At 42.7% G+C, this 20,782-nt stretch overlaps 1 protein-coding gene and 1 long non-coding RNA gene across 7 annotated transcripts; one reads left to right on the top strand and one right to left on the bottom strand.

Annotated features, from left to right (window-relative positions):
- Positions 1-354: 354 nt before the first annotated feature.
- On the bottom strand, positions 355-20,351 carry LOC142969270 (LIM and senescent cell antigen-like-containing domain protein 1). 4 transcript variants are annotated; one of them, XM_076109087.1, is made up of 12 exons: positions 17,432-17,555; positions 15,305-15,638; positions 7,214-7,373; positions 6,174-6,240; positions 5,899-6,019; positions 5,363-5,512; positions 4,828-4,978; positions 3,472-3,564; positions 3,062-3,110; positions 2,826-2,901; positions 2,128-2,317; positions 355-1,841 (listed from the first exon to the last, which is right to left on the bottom strand). In XM_076109087.1, the coding sequence occupies exons 2-11, from the start codon at positions 15,403-15,405 to the stop codon at positions 2,173-2,175; spliced, it is 1,113 nt and encodes a 370-aa protein (XP_075965202.1). In that variant the 5' UTR covers positions 15,406-15,638; positions 17,432-17,555; the 3' UTR covers positions 355-1,841; positions 2,128-2,172. The 4 variants fall into 4 exon arrangements, with proteins under 4 accessions (XP_075965202.1, XP_075965227.1, XP_075965211.1 ...); XM_076109112.1 differs by lacking the exons at positions 15,305-15,638; positions 17,432-17,555 and adding an exon at positions 20,193-20,351; XM_076109096.1 differs by lacking the exon at positions 15,305-15,638 and having other exon boundaries at positions 17,432-17,582.
- On the top strand, positions 2,292-13,346 carry LOC142969294 (uncharacterized). Of its 3 annotated transcripts, none has more exons than XR_012959120.1 (4): positions 2,292-4,554; positions 4,794-7,642; positions 9,366-9,414; positions 11,318-13,346. It is a non-coding gene; the product is annotated as an uncharacterized LOC142969294 (long non-coding RNA). The 3 variants fall into 3 exon arrangements; XR_012959119.1 differs by having other exon boundaries at positions 2,296-5,534; positions 7,521-7,642; XR_012959118.1 differs by having other exon boundaries at positions 2,292-7,642.
- Positions 20,352-20,782: the final 431 nt, after the last annotated feature.

The raw sequence follows: 20,782 nt of genomic DNA, 5'->3' as shown, positions 1-20,782 counted from the left end.
ATAATAAGTAATAGTAATAATTGCAATGGTTTAAAGAAAGTTATTTTATTAAACCATGCATAATACTTTATCAGGGACAGTTTAAGTAGTGTATTACAAGTACTAAACGTGTGTATTAAGTGTCATAAAGCCGTAATTACCTCTATATCCATGTTGTCTGTACTTTATGCATGAGTGGGAGTAAAGTTGTACCACGACACCCACTCAATATTATGTTTCCAAGAAAGGATTTCATAGCTCAAGTAAGTCTACAAATGTTACTTTCAATGTAGAACAATTAAGCCAAAACCTGCTTAAACATTTAGCATAAAACATAATGTAAAAAAATTAAAAACATTACTACATGCACATTGGTATGATTGACACACACTGTTTATTAAGATGAGCAGACAGAATTACCGTAGATATAATGAAAATAGCTTTTAATTCAAGTCTAGAACATGCACTTTGGTGTGTTTACATGAAATAAATACAGTCTCTTGACAAGCAAAGATCAAATACAGAATAAGAGCAGAGTCTGTCTGTGTAGAGTGGAATGTGTTTTTCTATTAAACTACAAGGTAAAAGATAAGCATTCTGTGTTAAAATACTGCTCAAGTGAAGCTATTCTTTCCCCAGTCGCAACAGTTGGCTTTCTTTCCTAAGAGGCTCTGAGGCAGTCGGTACGCCCCTCTAAGAGGATCCCTTTCTCTGGATTACAAACAGCAGAGACACATGTTCTCCAACATTCGGCCTCCGCACATGCCACAAGGCATCATGTTGCAGGACGCACAGAGTTACCAGTTGCCCCTGCAATAAATCCTGTTACTGCGAAGCGTAATACGTTCAGTGTTTGTTGACAGTGTGTCAGAGGTGCTTCTTCTAATATCCAGTCGCCATCTTGTATTTAATACTGTAAATGGGAGTAGATAAAACAAAAACTGAACAGTATGAACTCGGGGTTTATTTTGGCAGTTGTGTTGGATTATATTAGATTGTACAAGTGCACCTAATAAACTGGTAACTCGGTGTAAATACCAGTTGATATAGAGATTGTTTCACACATAGCACATCATACTGCAGGTGACGGGTGAGTCCATCACTGTAGCATTAAGGACGATACAGTATGATGTCAAACTGTAAATACACAACAACTTTATAGATAACACAAACTTATTTAGCACAATATAAAATAAAATACACATTAACAATCCATAAAATAATACATGTTGGTGGAAAACAGGAAATATGAGGCCCTATATCTACATTTAATAAAACTGTATTTTGCTCGACTTTCTTTGGGTTTACTGCATTATTATACGAGAGTAACATAAATCAAACAGAGGACACATGGCGAGGCATCATAATGTTTTATCATTCTCAGGTTTCTATGTTCTTTTAAAGCTCATTTTGAGATACAGGACCATCATCTTTAATGTATATAGTGAAATAAGGCAAGCATGTGAAAAATATTCAGTGCAGCATTTGACCTAAAAGGCACATGAACAGGTTCATTTCAAACCTACTGACAACAATCTATCAGTTTCAAGATCATTAAAAGATCTTCTATAACTGAAAAGACAAAAAGTTTGCACGTTACGCTGAAATTACCAACCTAAATTTAACATACCGATTATGTAAAACACACAAATGCTTTGTTATACGATTGTCAACCCTGGACATGCGACTTGCATGGCCACCTGGGGGGGGGGGGGGGTGTCTCATCTATTTCTCCCTCTTTTCCTGTTTACTTCCGGGCAACAGTTTCAGACAGCTTCTTCAGCCTCTTCTTCAGCTCCAGAGGGAATTTCTCGTAGCACTTCTTACACACCGGCTTCATGTCAAACTCCACAAACTTGTTCCTGCGGGAGAGAGAGTGAAAGCCACCGTTACAGTTCGGATGTTAGATTTCATCACTGCCAGTATGTGCGTATCTCAATCTCAATGTACGTCCAGTTTGTGGACACACACTTATTAGCACGTTAATAATACACATATGATAACATAGTTGATCCAGTGCCTTTCCTTTAATTAAACCATAAACCAACACTGGTGAGCTCTTGAACGAGTATAGCATGGAGCATGTTTGAAATATGATGACAGTGAAACAACAAAAGAATAGAAACCGGAAGAAAGATGGAAACTGACCAAAGGAAGGAACAGTCGAAGTGAGGAGAAAGCAGAAAGAGCGGATCACAGACACATGGGTATCATTGGTTTCTTCTTCTTCTCTTTTGAGTCGCGTTCGCGCTTGGCCAGCCGCCGCTTCATGTCGTCCGGCAGGCGTTCGTAGCAGTGCTTACATACCGGCTTCAGATCCACCTCTACAAACTTATCTCTGACGGAGCAGCAAGGAGGGAGAGATAGCGCGGGGGTTTGAAAGAGGGGGAAGAGAAGAGGAAGGGCAGTTGGAGACGAGGAGGAGGAGAAAGACGCCAAGGAGGCATAAGTAAAGGGAAGAAGAAGGATGAGAGGAGGAAAAAAAAGAAGAGGTAGGAGGAGAAGGAGGAAGAAAGTTTGAGCGGAAAAGTGGAGCAAGAGAAGCACACAGGAGGACAAAGAAGAGGGGATGGTAAAAGGGAGGAGAGGTGGAGAAACAAACCCACAAAGACACAGGGTTATAAGAGAAAGGTGGAAAAAAACAGGACTGAAAAACAGACAGTTAACAGCAGTAAATAGTCTCAGATGCAGGGTAGTGAAAGAGAAAGAGCGGCCAAGTCACATGTGACTTTCTGTCAGTCTTCAGGGAGCTTAGCTGATAACATATAAGTACATAATCTATCTTAACGTGTGTGGATTGATCCCTCTCCACAGGGACATTATCAACGTTACAGGGTGTCACTTACTTGAGGGTGAGCTTGGTGTTGCAGGTAGAGCAGGCAAAACAGTTGACACACCAAGCCTTGTTGAGGGCAGACACCACTGACGAAAATAGAAAAACACACACACTGTCACATGAGACACTGTTCCAATTTACCGTCACAAGGCTGAAGTTAAATGGGTTTGGTTTAGTCGGAAGTTCAGAATCTCATTTTTAGGCAAAATCTGCGAAACAAGACATCTGCACACGTCGTTTTCTTACCATCTCCTTCAATAACACGGTTGCAGTGGTAGCAAACATCTCCAAACAGCTGAGTGTGACGAAGGAAGAGAAACAGAGGGTGAGCAACACCAGCGACAAATCTTATACGAGTTATAAAGATCTGTAACACAATGCAGCGCTGGAAGTCTTTATATCACATGACATGCTGTATTCAAAAAAACATGCAAACAAACACGGGCTAACTAACACAAGTTGTTACATTGACTTTCTGATCCAGCGCGGTTCAGATTGAGACTTGTTCAGAGCAATTTCTTTAGAATCGAAACTGTAACTGAATTTTCCTTCAACTATCTACCAGTTTATGCAATTCAAAGGGAAGATTAACTGTAAAACTAATCACAGTTCCGTGTGTTCAACATAAATATACTCCGAACGCGGCTGAGCGTTACCTGGTTATAGTGCGTCTCACAGTAGGCCAGGCCCTTGCGCTCGTAGTGACGGTGTCCCAGGAAGGGTTTCTCACACTTGGCACACACAAAATGCTGCAAACAAACACCAAAGCCAAGCGCACAAGTGTTAGCGCAACAGTATCACATTCAGACCGCGTCACGGTCAACAGCACCACGGTCTGGCTTCGACGTTATCAGGTCAGACCACAACCAGATCAGTTCAGTCCAGATGTCCTGTTTTGGTGGACGGAGGAGTGAGCTTGAGAGGGGGCGCTACTCCTCCAACCAGACATGTGAGGAACTAATGGTTGGATATGACAGAATTAAAGGGGGACTGAATGAGGACCCCTCATGTGTCCGTGTATGAGGACACATTGGATGAGTATGGAGTAGGATGACACCAATATGGATTTTCTAAAGCCAAAACAAAGATGATTTTGCAAGCCTATATATCTGTCAATATTCAATGATGTGAAATTTGACGATTACCTGAGATAAAGAACAGATTTCCAGGATAATTTCACTCTTCTAGTGTATAAAAAGCCTCTGAGTTACGAGGTAATTCGGTTGAGAATATGATCTGAAATCAATCTGGCCTGTAGATCTCTGCTCTGGACCACAGTGCTGGACAGACAGACGGACACTAAAGGGTGAACTATTAGTGTAACCCTTTGTAGCCAGGCAGGGAGAAGTAGGACACGGGGCAGCAATCAATGTCAGGCCGATGCTTAAACCCCCTCACCATGTCGAAGTGTCTCTCACAATAGGCTCGACCACCTCGCTCAAAAAAGGGGTGGCCCTGAAATGGGCGCTCGCACACAGTGCACACGTGATGCTTTGTGTGGAGCAGGGGAGACAGGAACATGAGCATCACATATGAACAGACAGAAGGAAATAGGAAGACAGGCGGTGGAATGACGCCGGAGAGAATATAACAAAAGAGACAGGTAATGGAGGAATGGTGTATGAAGCCCGGAGATGGAGCGCAATGAACACAACTGTGGAGATAAAGCTGGGAGAAGTATGAGTCACACATGTGGCACATATTGAAGTGAACTCATTGGAATGAAATTAAATGTATACGTAAGTAAATTGAGCAGGAAATCCATAAAACAATTATTGTAAATATCATAAATCTCAGAGACTTCTGTTCGGTTCTGTATATAGAAAACAGAGTAATAATCATTTCATAGACACTACATCATTTAACATGTACTGTACATACATCTGGAACCAACCTGGCAGACAATACCAAATCAATGAAGTCATTCACAATGTGTGAATCCAGTGAATATATTCAAGTAGTGTGTCCTAATCTTCAGGGAACCGTGGTTGTTTTTTAAAAAAAGTTCCTACCTCCACATGCCACTGTTTGCCCATGGCATTGACCACTCGGCCCTCGATGGGTCTCCTACAGGCCCCGCAGATGGGGACCCCCATCTTGTCGTGGCAGGGCAGACAGTAGAGCTCCCCCTTCAGCTCCCTGGCATCCGCCGTCAGCTCCTTACTGCAGAGGAAGAGGTCAACAACATCATCTCCGAGATCATCATAATGCAAGTAAAGACTATTTCACGTATGTCAAGAGTCACTTGGACTGAGTCTGATCACAGCATGGCACACCTTGTGTGTGTGTGTGTACAATTGCAATGACATAGTTTGTCCACAAGAGAGCAGTATCATAACTGCTTAACAAATAAAGTGTGAACCCGTCATGTGATTAAAAGACCTCTCTATCTGTGAGTCTGAGGTGTTTTCACTACTCACAACCTGACTCAGCTTGCATCCACCGTCTACTGTAGCCTGAAGCCCTCCCGCTGTCTGAATGATTTGTGAGACTGACGCGCAGCTGGGAAAGGTTTGTGTGTGTTTGTGTGTGTGTGTGCATGATTACCCGCAGTTGTTGCAGTTGAAGTGATCAGGGTGGTACGGGTCGTTCTTGAACAGAAGAGGCTGCTCCTCGATAATGGCGTGGCACTTCTGACAGATGTACTTGCCGAGGCCTCGAGCTTTCTCTCTGTTGTGACATGGACGACACAGGTGCCTGACGGGAGGGAGAGGAACAGGTGAGAGGAGAAGTTGACAAAAAGAGATACTTGATAAGACACTTAAGTGATCTTCTGAGATAGATTAGTAAAGTCTAGGCCTGCATCAAATAGTTTGATCGTTCGGTTCGGTCTAACAGCACCATAAACTACATTTATATAACTACAATAACACTTTTTTTCGGGTAAAAATACGACGACAGACATTCAAAGCATCATGTACGGTCTTTCACCTTCATCATAACTTTTGAGGCTTAACGGTTAAAAGGAGATCAACGAGGACAAGGTCTTAAGAATGCTTGACATGGCTGTGTAGAAGTCATAGAAACATCCCCCTGCCTCGCAGTAGACATGAACCGATACGATTGGTTGTAGAGGAACTGACCTTCCAGCATTCTTAACAAATCCAACATCAGCGAGTACAGCACTGCAGAGATCACAGCAGAAGCAGTCTGGATGCCAGCTGTTGTTCATTGCCTTGATCACGCGGCCAATGATGAACTCCCCTTAGAGAAGAAGAGAAGATTATGGATTATTGGATATTGTTTAAAAGGGCATAAACTCAAAGCTGCATCTCCATATGACCCCGAACACGTCAGGTCAGGTAGAGGAAGTGGATGGGTGCTATTTATTCTCCGTTACTGCAGTTCCTGTACTCACCACACTGGTGGCAGCAGGGAGCGAACAGCATCTGGAAGTCATGTTCACAGTATTTCCTGCCTTCAAACTGTCGACAGGGTTCAAACAATTTGTACACAGTTAATTAAAGCACACAGCTGTACATTAACACAATATAATAGGCTGTGTGGCGAACAAACTTGTGGCGAACAAATTTATAATAATTACACTTTTTTTTATAATCTTTACAAATGGACACCACTCTTATGATTTTGAAGCGTAGTAAAAAATCCATCGACTCGGAGACAAGAGAGCCAGCAGTGCAAAGATGCTGACTCATATCTGGGTTTTAGGACTCATTCCTGCAGCACTCTATATGTTATGTTGATCATAAATGGCAGCACCAATATGTCTCTGTTCCCCAGCAAAAACATGAACATGGGAATGTTCTGGTTGGTTCTTGAGAGCTACTTTTTTGACGACTCAGCTTAGTGAGCTTAAATCTATCAAAAGAGCCAAATTTGATGATGAAGATGGATGACATATATGGCATTACTGTTCTTTATTTTATCTTTCTGTCAGCACAAAATGCTTTAAATATAAAAAGCCTAACTCAGTATGGTCCTACTTTACACTTTCCCTCATGGAGGTTGAATTATTTAACGGGCCCCAGAGGTTAATGTAAATCCTTTGGCTTTGCTGTTGTATTGAGCGGTGCATTAGCGACACCTTCTCTTCGATAAACTCACTGAACAGAGAAGCATCGGGTCCTCTGGGGCCAGCCGGAGAATCATCGGGCCTCGTGTGTCAAGGCCGGTAAGCCAACAACTTACTGGAACGGGCTTCGAATAGTTGTGCCCACCCGTCTTTATTTACCTCAACAGGGCCGTGTGTTTAAATTCTTTGTCTGAGGAATGTGCACCAACAACAGCCGTGTGATAAAAAGTGATCTAACTGTCTGGTTCATCGACTCATCGCGGCCACTGGAAATGTGTTTTAAGCTGCTAAAAGAAGCGTCACTATGATTTTGACATACATTTTTTGAGATGATGAATTTAAAATGTGTGAGGACAAAGTGTTACCTCATAGAAGAGTCCCTCTGGGAACTGTTGGAAACACTGGGCGCACACAAAGCACTGCTCGTGGTAAAGCTCCCCGTTGCTGTTCACTATCTTCTCAGCCGGGGCGAAGCCGCTCTTGCAGCGCTCACACATGGCGTTGGCCAGAGCGTTGGCCATGTTGCTGAGGAGAACAAAAAAACACCATCATCAGGATTAGAATGCACTTAAATAGTTAAAACACACAAAGAAACATACACAATTATCACATCAGTTTTTAATCTGACATAACCTCATTTATAACACAATGTATCTGTCGTGTTTCTGTAAGGAATGATTCCAAAGCAGAGGCCGGGGTCATGCCAGGACGCACCAAATACCAATAATGTAACATCCGTCACGTGTTTCTCCTGCCTTGAACAGCTGGAAGACGTACTTAACACAAGGAGAGAGGTGAGAAGGGAAAATGTGATGCAAGATGTTATCAGCCGTTGCAAACTCGCACACAACATCTTGGTTCTGGGTTTGTTTTGGCTCGGCCTATCAGGGTGTGGGGATCACTGAGGTGGGAAAACCAACGTGTTGACTTTTCAGAGTCAACACGTTACAGAGTTACAGTTTATACAACTGCACTGTTTCAACAGTGAGCGCTGTGTTCACACTGCAAGTCATTTTCAATGGAAGCAACAAACTGACGGCCGGCACGAACTACCAACAACTAATCAAATTTGAGCTGGTCTCAACTTTTTTTTAAGTGCGTCAACGATTCGGTAAATTGTCAACCAATTGTATGTTGTTGTTTCGACCCGTTGCGTTCCATTGAAAACAAATGCCGTTATCCAGTTCATAGTGCTATTTAACGACATAACTTATGTCAATGAGCACTTGAGCAACACTTCAACGGAGACTCTGCGACACTGTAGCACGTAGGTGGCCACGCTTGTTGCTTTTGTCTCTGATAGTCTGACTATAGCATACGTGATGCGTGTGCGCATGCATAGATATGAGTCAATATCATGTAACGAACATAAAAACATTAGTCTGACGTAGTCTGATGACTGCCTTAAGAACAAACCTGGTGTGACAAATGAAGCCAATCCTGCCCTTTCATTAAACAATAAGAATTATTTTACTGCTTCTCTGCAAAACGTGACAGCAGTATATCAGCGGGGCCGGGCCCCAGGCTACATATCTTCTACATTGGAGGCACTGGTGCCAGAAGCTGACACACAAACGTGGTCACAGCCCAAAACCTGCTGATCTGGATACCAACACTTTGGGAATTCTAGAGAAGGGAAGAAGAAGAGAGAAGAAGTCCTGCTATCAGTTAAACACAGCTGGCTGTTTGGTCCAGTATGTATCTGAATGACCTGAAGTAATCTTATAACTGGATAATTCTCTATAATCTAATATATATTTTCATATCGCCCCACCCTACATCGACTCCAGATTGACGCTTTGGCTGAACCGTGCACTAAATCCATCACGATCCCATCATAAGTTGAAAACAATGTGATGAAACTGCAAATGTGCAAAATTGCCACATACTAATTAATCAACAGCTAAAATAAATAATAACAACACCGCTTAGAACCCGAATCAGACTGCAAGTACACGAGGACATGTTGCAGAAAGACGTGTTAAAAGAGGAAAAGAGAGAGGAAGAGAGAACGGTGGGAACATCCTGGTGTCTCTGCTTTGTTTGAAAGGTCGGAATACCAACGTGTATCCAGGCAACACACACACACACACACACACACACACACACACACACACACACACAAAAGGCAGGGTAAAATGTTTATGGAGTCATGCCATCTGTTCATATTAACTTAGTTGGATCCATTTGGGAATTAACAACAAAATCCCCCAAACTCTCAGACACACTGCTCATCACTGTACTCTGAACTGCTCCAGACTAAGCACAGCCTCCATCTGGGTCCAATCCTCAAACTTATCAAACACACGTTGTTGATATCACACATGCAGACGGCCCTGCCCTATCCGAAGGGTTTTTGGGAGGAAGTGACATATCCCCGAAGGCATTTCCCACCCTCCTATCTGCCTCTAGCACCCTACGGGAGCGAGAAACAAGCCTATACGTAGTTGTAGGACTGAAATAAAATAAGGTTTTCTTCATTAAACTCAAAGTGCTTTGTCCATCTGCACCATCCAGGCTCTCCATCCAGCATCCTGACTTTAGTAACAGTACTTTCAGTTGTACGGTGAGTAAAACAGGGTGTGTGTGTGATGTCCACCCCATAGACTTTTTAGATTCAACATCAAATTCTTGCAAAGAGTTTGTGTCGTTGTAAACCCCACCATGCTGACCTGAGACTATAAATGGAGGCTGGTTGTCAGACTGTTATGAATACCTTCTGTTCCCTTCGTCCTCCTCTGGCCTCCATGTGTCTTCAGTTTCCTTTACTTTTGCATCTCCTCTACTCTCTCCTCTGTCTCTGTAAACATCTGCAAACATCTGTAGGGCTATATAGGCAGTGGAATAATCCATCATTCATTTTTCATCTCTTATGACAATATTATGGAAACTCAGATATTGCTCCCAGCTGTCTAAAGTTTTGTACTACTTTCATTGCATATTTGCATTTTCTTCTTATACACATTTTTTGGTTAAACAATGTCTGTGCTCAACAGTCTTTTATTTATGTCTGATTTTGTTTTTAAATACTACACGTATGACCTTCAATGTCTCCATGACTAACAAGACTCTCAGTCTAGCATCTCCTTGTCCCACCTGAGCGAGAACACCTTTAGCCAAAATCAGATTTTTATTTTCCACCAGGCTTCAAAATGTCCTTCCACAAACACTGTGGGTGACCCCCACGTCCACGTTTTCCCACAGCCTACAATGAGGCCAGATCAGTCCGAAATACACGACGTATATTTAGCCTTCCTACCCCTCATGAACACATACTCCGAATGCCAAGCCCCTTCCTCCTGTGTGCTCACTCCGGTAGCGCTCCGAGCTATTCCTGCACAAACACACGGCGCCCATCTTAACCAAATCAAACCAGGCAGGTCACCCCCGGCTGCTGGAATATCAGAATTCCTCACATTCTGTAGCACTACAGTAAGCACACACACACACACACACACACACACACACACACACACACACACACACACACACACACACACACACACACACACACACACACACACACACACACACACACACACACACACACACACACACACACCGCGTCAGAGACCGAATTCCACACCACACACACACACACATCTACTACCTCGTAGCGTTTTTCCTGCTATCAAATTAACTGGTATGTCAGTTACCAAAATGCACAATTCTTAATCTGTGACAGTAATGTAGTGATGCGGTAAATCATCCACCAATCACAAGCCAGGGAATCAAACCAGAACTCCGGTCCTGATACTACAGGCAGGTTTACTGGCTGCTGAGGAAAATCTTTTCACACCACACTAGTACGATGTTTCTGCTCATACTGTATGTAAAAGTAATAATAAAACTAGGTATAACATTCACTAGGTATATGGTAAAAGGACCGACGGTAAGTCTCGTCATTTGGGAAAAACATTATTCTGGTTGACAAGTAACTACCGTTCTTTAACCCCTGTTTCTCTAAACTGTGTACTTACAAGCGGGCATAAAAATCACAAAACTCCTTATAGACTTTGACGTCACTCTTCCGTCTCTGGGACTTGGAGACCGGGACCTCGGCCTCCCCCCCGTCCGCGGCCTGAAGCCTCTGGTGGTAACCGTTCGTCTCCCCGTGGGGAACGTGGTCCGGGGCTTCTCCATCCTCAGGTATGGACGGCGGCAGCGCACGACCGTTCATCTCCATACTCGTCTACGACAGTCCAAAGTGAACCGCAGACGTCCGCCTAACACCTGTGTCCAGAACGCTCCCAGTAGTAATCCTCTGTGTTCAGTTTCCACTTCCAGTAACGGGAAACGCTATCGAGTGAGCAGCGGGAGCTGTAATCCACATAGCAAGAGGGAGAGCGAAACACTGATCGGACTGCGCTGGGTGTACTCTCCCTCTCTCTCCCTCTCCCTCCCTCCCTCACACACTCCCTCTTTCTCTCATTCCCACATCAACTCTTTCTCTTTTTTCTCTCACACAGTCAGTCAGCCCTCCTGTCCCACTCGCTGTCTATTCTTGGGCAGGTTACTGAAACTAAAGAGCCCACCCTGACGCCTATCCAGACAGAGGTCACTGTGCCATCACTCACACACACACACACACACACTCACACTCACACATACTCAAGCCGTAGCTATATTTTTTATCTATCTAGTCTAAGGCTAATATGTCATCAATCTGTGTGAGTTTGTGTGTAACAGCTGGAACACTTTTTGGGAGATATAACAACGTGGCGCCAACTCCAAGTATTGCGCAAAGTAGGAATGCAGCACAAGAAAGCGGAGACGCTACAGTGGTTCGATATCAGTACGACAGAAACAGAACAGATCGCTGTTTATTTTAGTCGTCGCGTAAACACACTAAAGCTGGAGATGGAGCGGCAGCACACAACATACAGGGAGCCAGATGTTGTCTGATCGGTGACACCCTCCTGATGTGATGCAATGTAGTTTGTTGGATTAAATATTTAGAGTGTAACAGATCAACGCTACACTGTTTTGGACTGCGATCTGAAATGATTTAATGCAGAAGTACTGGTGAGCAATGGCTGGTGATTGTTTACGGACTGCTTATTTTTCACACAATGGAAAAAATGGCCCGTGCCTTTTCCAAGTGAGTCAACTATCTGAAGCTCTCTCGAGCTACAATTATAAAATATGTTCGCCCACATTGGTCTGTAGGCATTCCTTCAAACCGACTAATCTGGGTCTCCTCTGGGTGAATGGTCGCTCTTTACGTGGTTTCAAACTCAACTGGCATCTCAAATTAATGACCACATCCCAAACCATCAAAACAACGTTGGTTCCAGATCCAGATATACGCTTCAGTGAGACAAACATGCAAGACGCTGTGTTAACCCTGCAAACACTACGGGATGAACAGTTGATATACGAGTCTATAAAAAGGACAAAAACACAACATTCTAGACCTGCGCATGTGTGTGTGTGACCAGCTGAAATATGCCTCCGAGTCCTTCAATATAACACTCTTCTACATGACTCCATAATTCTACAAATAGACACCAAGTGGAGCCTCAACTCCAAACTAGGTGCTGGCAGCTGCTGTTTGGTGTCTGTGTGTTTTATACCTCGTAGGGGCCGATACACCTCCTCTGAAAGGGACCCGCCAGACTGCATCAATCTAAAGTCATGCGTTCTCTTTTTCTCTGAAATGAATGAATTCATTAATGACATAATGAGCCAAATATCTCCCCAGGCACCATAAAGCTTCAAGAGCCTTTCTAAAGCAGAACAATGACATGTCTCCATGTCTCCAGTCCTTAGCTGGGGATCTACTGGGACTCTCCTCCACTGGGAACCACTGTTGACTGACTGGGGTACAATGGAAAGAGGGCTGGAGCTACACAGGAAACACTCGTAATCTTTCCTCCAGATTACACTCATGTTGCAGGTTGATCCACCCTAAAATGAGAGCTCGAGTGTGTCCAGAGCAACATCAAATACTTCAAATTAAACTTAAGCATTGGACATAATTAAGCATTTATATATATATACATTATTGAATAACATATTTAGAGTAAAAATCTGCAACACACTGTGACAGCAGGTTACAGTCTGCAGTAATGTTGTGCCAGTGCTGGACATATTCACTCTGCTATATATCATATATAAGAATACTGTATATCATAATATTGGATTGATTGATTTCAGCATCTACGGTAAACTTTTTAGGAGCCGCCATTGTTGTTTTAAGGAATAGAGAGAGAGAGAGAGACAGAGAGAGAGAGAGAGAGAGACAGAGAGAGAGAGAGAGAGAGAGACAGAGAGAGAGAGACAGAGAGAGACAGAGAGAGAGAGAGAGAGAGAGAACATGGCTCCAGCAGTGAACAGGATCTCTGGTGTTTTCTCTCTGCAGGGTTTTGAGACGTCCTTATAAGGTCATTAGACGTCACAGGAGAGGTCACAGGTCACTGAGGTAGTAATGGAGTCACCTCTGTAGCTCTTCTGTCATGGAGGTGATAACAGAGGGGGGGGGGGGGGGGGGGGGGGGGGGGGGGATTAGGGATCTCAACAGCCTCTGTGGGCTTGATCCAGTCAGAAACAGTTAAACCAATAACATCAGCCATTTGTTTGATGAGCTTGTCGTTGAATTATTGTTGTTTCACTTAAACCTCAACTCGTGATATATGTTCCTTATATTGATTTTGACTGTTTATCTAATAAGGATGGATTAGGCTATAAAATATGCAGGATTCCACATTTTCAAATAAGTTAGCAAAGAAATAGATGCATATAAATGTACTGAATTGTTATTTATTAAAATAGTATATGATACCAGATCGGCCAACTGAGTTGGTCTGAAAATGTTATTGTGACCGAAATGATCACAACACAAATCAAATGTCATTTTGATAACTGTTCTGTCATAATCATGAATAAACACGCAATCCTGCAGCTAAAAGAAATGTAGAGTACAGAAGATTCCTGTTTAAAATGTGTCTCAAGGTTGTCTGAATGGATCCGTGCGTCTTCAGACTACATTTGAAAGCTTGACTCTCAGCCGGTGTGAGATGAGCAGAATCAGGCCAAAGAAACAAATCAAATACACTCTGCCCCCCCCCCCCCCCCAACACACACACACAAACTGTGTCAACACCAACCATGGCAACACGGACATGAGGGCCGCTTGGCAAAACCATTTTTCCTCTAGCAGGACATAGAGAGTTTGCACACACACATGTGTGTAACACTGATTCAGTGACTGTGCAAACATAATTCATGACTAACATTTCCTCTGTTTTGTACTTTTTGTTCCTGACGCCCAAACCCGACCTCCACTTTCAAGGTTCATTTCCAGTTAAATCTACAGCCGGGATCACACGCAGCCCGGAGACGAACAACAACATGTTCAACGTACTTTCTCCATAAAGTAAAGTCACTAAATCACATCAGCTGTGATTCTCAAAACAACATGTTTCACAAACTCGCTTTGCTCGCTCACAGTGGTTTCCTGCCGAGTCAGATATGATCTCCTCTCGGAAACGTTTTACTTTCATGAAATGATACAAAGTGCAAATATTCTGCTCGGGACAGACTAAAGAACCCATCTGACACCAAATGATGTTCGCACTGCATGAGAGGGAGCGAGGCTTTGGGGCAAAGAAATGAAGAGTCTGTGGAGACACTTCTGAAGAGAGAGCTCCCTCTTCGTCCACATTCCTCACATTACTACAGTCCTCTAATCACTCCACGATCACACACACACACACACACACACACACAAAGAGAGTGACGAGAGATGATGAGAGAGAGAGAAAAAAAAGACCATTCAAAACCGATGTTATTGTGAAACCAACATTGCAAAAGAATGCACATGTTGTACGTCGTCTATCGCTGCTGGTCACACAACCGGGAGGAATTTGTATTTGCTGATCAAACACTATCTATACCCGTCAATACACGACGCACAGAGAAGGAGTTCTCTGGTACAAACCCTCTCTGATTCACTACGCTATGCAAGACGATGTGTCGATCAACCGACCTAAAAGACCACGGGGCACAAACCACGTTAGAAGAATAAGATTAAGCTCACTTTAGATAGGTCACCAAAATAGAAAAATGCAGAATGATTCAAAATATTAGCTACAAACAATTAGTCAAGAAGTGTGACACGGGACAGGAACCTCGCAACGAGCAGCAGAGAGACTGTAGGATGAGTGACTGTTAGGCCATCAGCTGACTTTAAAAGGCATCAGAAGCATTTACACATTAAAAAATAATAAAAATAACCACAGCTGGACATTCTGACAGGTATGGTGATTGTTCATCTGAAGTAGCTCCTTATTGCACCGTAGAGTTTCTATCCGAAGCCGTTTAAAACTATTCATATGTGCCGATTTTGTGCAATATTAGTGTACCAGACATCAGCACAGATAGCTGTCATCATAGAGTTGAATCAATCATTTTCACAGAAGAAGAAAGAAAAAGCTTCAGAGAGGTCGACTCACCTGAGGCTGTCCCCGGCCAGACTTCCATAGCTGTCTGGTCTCTCCTGTCTTCGTCTGTACAAGTCGGAGTTTGACAACTCTTTCAGCCTCAAAGAGTTCATCTCTCACACACTTCCTTCCTTCCTTCCTACCTACCCCTTGTTCTGCTGACAGTAAGACTCTAAAGTATGTGATCCAAATAAAAAGATGAAGTCTTGCGTCGCGCTCGTTCTCTCTCTCGTTCTCTCGCTCTCTCTCTTAAACACACCTCACACCCTGGAGGAAGGACATATGCAGAGGTGTGGTTTCGCAGCCTGCACACCTATCAAATACTTGTGGCTCACTCCTCCCCTTCCTGCAGCAGGTAGAGAGAGAGAGAAAGCCTTCAGAGAAAAAGGAGGAGAAGCCTCAGAAGAGAGAGAGAGAGAGAGAGAGAGAGAGGCTTTGCCCTCTCTGGCCTTTGCCCTTCTCTGTCTCTGTTTACCTCCCACGTCTCCCCGGCTCAGTCCTTGGTTCAAAAAGAAAGCCAGAGATTGACAAGCGAGTACAAACAACAGAAGAAGAAAAAGGCTGCTTCCCCCCCACACACACACACACACACACACACACACACACACACACATATATAACAGAATAGAGACGCACTAAATGTCATTTAAAGTATGTACTGCAGTTTCCTTGTTACAAATGTATCAACACATACATTGACATGATGACTTCATAAAATATGTGTGATGAGCCAATATTAGCAGATAAAATCACTATCCAAAGTAGCACCGTTTCAATTTAAGAAAATAAGTGTTTCCTGTATGAAACTAGAAGGAACAAAGAAACCTACAGTGGAGTCATATTTTCATTTGACTCGAGCTCCACCATCGTAAACTGTGAGGTCACTTCCCACCACAAGCAGCACACTATTGTAAAATGGGGGAAAATGTCGGAAAATGTCAACCTATGAATAATTCATCACAACGCTGTGTGGGAGCAAGAGAAACTCCCAAACAGACACTAAAACACAGAGGATGCATGTTTCCAGTCAGAGCTGAAAAGTTGAGACGCGTTTAATTACAAGCAAAGAAGAAGGGACGGGAAGGTCAACAAGCAACAGAAGAAGAAACATAGACATAGAACATGCTGTCTTATTAGCAATGCAGCTCTGGACAAAGCTTATTTAGGTGAACTGTGTTTAATCTGTGTGGCTGAGAGAAAGCACGTCTCTCCTTCATATAATGTGCACACACATGTATATGCCTTATGAACGGCTCACACTACGCAGATTAACCTCCAGCAGCTTGCCTTGACCTGCTCAGCATTCCACATGAGTTTGACGAACACACCAAGTCGAAGCGTCGAATGTGAACGTGTGAACTCGAGTTCAAAATCAGCCCGAGTGTGTCAGAACACTCATAATGCTTTAGGCTTTACACCCGAGATCAATTCACTCATTATTCAGTGCGTTTGGAATGTGCATTCCCCTAAAAACTGTCAACCGTCTTACAATGTAAAGCCCCCACACTGACTCATCACACACTCATTTCCTCCGAGCCAGAGACGCTCCAGAACCAACCTCTGTGCTAACATGAGAGCACTGCCACCGCGTGGACAACACCAGCACAACAGCTGCTCTACCCTAAGACACTGTGATGATCACAAATGTATTCGGGACTCCTGAAATCGGCAATGTGCGACGCCTTTTCAATACCGACGCAACAAACTGGAACATGTTCTCGCCTCGTCTTCTTTTCACCTCTTTATCATTCATTTAAACTAACAGGAGTCTTGGCATCACTCACACATACAAGAAGGAGCTTACAAACAAGTACAGACGCAACAGTTTACAGAGCAGAGATGTACGCAATAGCACACCACTGACATCAAGCTGACTTCCGATAATAGCGAGACTTTCTCAGGCAAAATACACATTCTGCACAGCAGTTAAAGTTTAAATAGAAGTAAAACACAACAGGAAGTACAGTCATCAAACACACAAGAGACTGAGTCTACAGTACAACGTTCAAAAGCTATGCAGAGGTGTTAGAGCGTGCACACAGCTCTATTATAAACAATGCAATCACACGAAGCAAGCAATGGAGCGTGACTGCTGATTGGACGATTACAGCTATAGTTCTAACGGAAACTGAAACTTACCAATGTTTCGTCTCAAGCTGCAGAGAGATACTTTCGCTGTTGCTAAAGTCCCTTTTTGCTGTCAATGCAAACACTCCTACAGCCGTTATCTGAGTCTGCATGGCCACATCACTTCCTGTTTGCCGTGTGTGTGTGTGTGTACGTGTGTGTGGGAGGGTGTGAATGTTTGTGTCCACTTGTGCCTATGTGCCAGTATGTGTTTGTGGGAGATGCGTGGATGTAAAGCCAGCACACAAACTTCTAGCCCTGTGTGTGTGTGTGTGTGTGTGGTTTAGGACTCCCAGAATGCCTCACAGGATGGAGGTGGGGTGTGAGGAGGAGGGAGGAACGACTAGGGGGTGAGAGGAGGTGCAATGTGCATCTCTCCAGCCTCCATAGAGGAGGTGAAGAGGTCAAAAACCCAGCGACCACACCGACTTTATACCGGGCGTGTGGATGATCCGCCATAATCATGGGTGTGCCTCCAAACATGTGCTACAACTGTGTCTTCCATTGCTGTTTCACAACAGTTTGTGTTGGTAACTTGACAGCACAATACTGTAAATAATGCAAGAGGAACTTAACAGGAATTGCATGAGACAAAAGAAGAAAAACTATTTAATTTCGAAAGCAAATGTGAAAGTACCCAAAACTCAACACACACACACACACACACACACACACACACACACACACACACACACACACACACACACACACACACACACACACACACACACACACACACACACACACACACACACACACACACACACACACACACACACACACACACACACACACACACACACCATGGAGGAGCGGCTGCAAACAAATGTTTACTACATCCTGAAAACCTCAATAACTATAGAACTACTATAAAAAAAGTCAATCATTCTCATAGTGTGTCGTAGTATAAATAAGCTGCTGAGTGCGTTTGCAGTGAACATCTCACACTTCCTCACACACACACACACACACACACACACACATCCAGTCAGCACACACACACACAGTCCAAATCCTACGTCACACAAGTTCACCGCTCTTCCAAACAAGGACAAGTCCACACTGGAGACGAGGACATTCTTCTAAGCTCTAGTTGTGTCAACACCAGAGCGCATGTAATACGTCGGGAATGCAGCAATCCTCGAGGCCTTTAAAAGACTTTTAGTGTCCAGAGTGCTTCACAAAAGCCAGATTCATCTCGGGCCATGATTAACTCAGCAGTGCACACTGTCGCGTTCACACTGGTGGAAAGAAACGTGGCTCTGAACAGCAGTCCCCGGGGCCGAATGGACGGTCAGGAAGTGGTTCAGAAAGCTATAAGTACTGTCCGGTGAGTCTGAGAGGACATTCCTGTGCAGGGAGGAGAATAGAGGAACATCCTTTTTCCTTCTTTAAAGAGTCCTTCAGGCTGCTATCCTGTGAGTCTCTTCTGTCTAGTGTGTGAGTGTAGGTTGCCTTTAATTATAATTAAAAGGTGCTAAGATTAATATAGCATCAAACAACCGTTAGTAACGTAAAGAGATAGTGGGGCAGTGGCTACCTAAGCAGAGAATGAAGTCACTCTACCTCTAAATGCAACAAATATATGAGGTAATACTAAAAGTTCCTGAAATCCAATTCATATTTACTATCGTTATCATCCAATGAGAGATAAAGAGCATTACCAACTTACAACATTTAGCTCAACAGTTTGCACATCAGCATCTACTGTATTAACACACAAATGCTGAGTTCACTATATTTATGAAAGGTTTACTACTAAGTTACTTCATTATGTTATTACTTTGCTCCTGACACTATCATGAACCATTCTTTTTCATAAATGAATTAATACACAATAGAGTCTCTGTTGATTCTCGGATATCCTCCTTACAGATAATAATCTGACTGATTGTTGAATTATGGAAATAGCAGGATTTTATAACATGTCATGTATATTTAAAAAACTCTCTCAGGTTATTTAGGGGCCAAGATGTGCCTGAGAGACCACTGCTAATAATAATTCAATCCAACTTTACAAACCCAGAGAACAGCACATATATATGCAAAAAAAAAAAATAAAATAAAATCACTACGAAAAAATATATAATAATAATTAAAAAAATAAAATAATAATGAGATTGAAAGTCTAAATTATTAGATACTTAAACACAACAGTCATAGAAGCAGCTCTTCACAGGTTCCTCTACATTTGACATATAAATGTATTGCGAGTACATAAATGTGGCTTTACAACACATGAAATACTTCTGGCGTAGAAAGGATAAAACCGACTTTCTATCTCATAATTTTTCTTTTTTTGTAAATTAAAAAAAATTAAGTTAAATGTTTTTTTTTTTTTTTTTAATGTTCCTGTATTTTTTGCTGTCATTATTGGGCTTCCATACTTCCATACGTGCATTAGGAAACAGGTCTTAAATATAAACTCAACGGTGCGCCAGCTAAAAGCTTCCCCCTGTCACACGGTAGAGGGCGCTTGTGAGCAGTTTAAGAGACCAAGTTGAGATTGTATACAACATTAAAGTGACTGAGCTACATTAGCTAGCTTCACGTACTCAGCGTGTAGCTAATATAACTTTAACTTTCCGTGATAAAAGCTATTTTACGATGTTTTAATGGGTTTATCGTGACTAAATTACAGTTCTCCTAGCCCATGGAACAAACCGGGGCTGCCAACTTTTTTTGTTTTTCATCCAGCGAGAAAACTGTCAACTTCCCAATTTATCAGGCAAATGTGTCTTTTTAGGGAAACAATTATGAACTCCTCACTTACCCGTTAGTCATTTCAGTAACGCCGAGCATCGCTCCGCTCTCTCCCGGGACCGGACTAGTGTTGTCTGGCTTCAGGAGCTGATGTCCAGATGTTGTACAGTCAGGGATGTAACGCTGCTGAAACAGAATGGCGAAGACGGGCCTCGCCTCTGTTAAACCACCCTCAACGCAGACTCAAAGGCAGTTACCACTTCCGCTTAGGACTTTCAATGTAAAAGCTCTTGAAAGTGTCTCATAAAGAGTCAAACTATCCATTTAATTTCAAATAAGATAAAAAACTGAAATAATTTAAAATACTAACAAAAATGAAATAATACAAATTATTTTTCTTAATCTGTATGATATATTATATGTAATGATTATATTACAAATATATCTAAATATCTAAATAATAAATAAGTATAAAGAACATAAATATTTAAAAAATAGATTTTAAAGAAAAAAGTGATGTTGAAAAGCTGTGCCTATTACTAGCACAATATGTTTAAATAATTGTAGTGTTTAGATAATGCCATATAATAACTCTTGTTTTGGTTTTGTTCAGCAAGCTGTCAGCAGAGTTGCACACATACACTTTAATCTAATATACAA

Source organism: Anarhichas minor, unplaced genomic scaffold, assembly GCF_050575085.1.
Source record: "Anarhichas minor isolate MPS153535 unplaced genomic scaffold, ASM5057508v1 ptg000004l, whole genome shotgun sequence".
NCBI lineage: Eukaryota > Metazoa > Chordata > Actinopteri > Perciformes > Anarhichadidae > Anarhichas > Anarhichas minor.
Note: the sequence above shows the minus strand (reverse complement) of the source record. Positions and strands in the feature narration are given on the sequence as shown.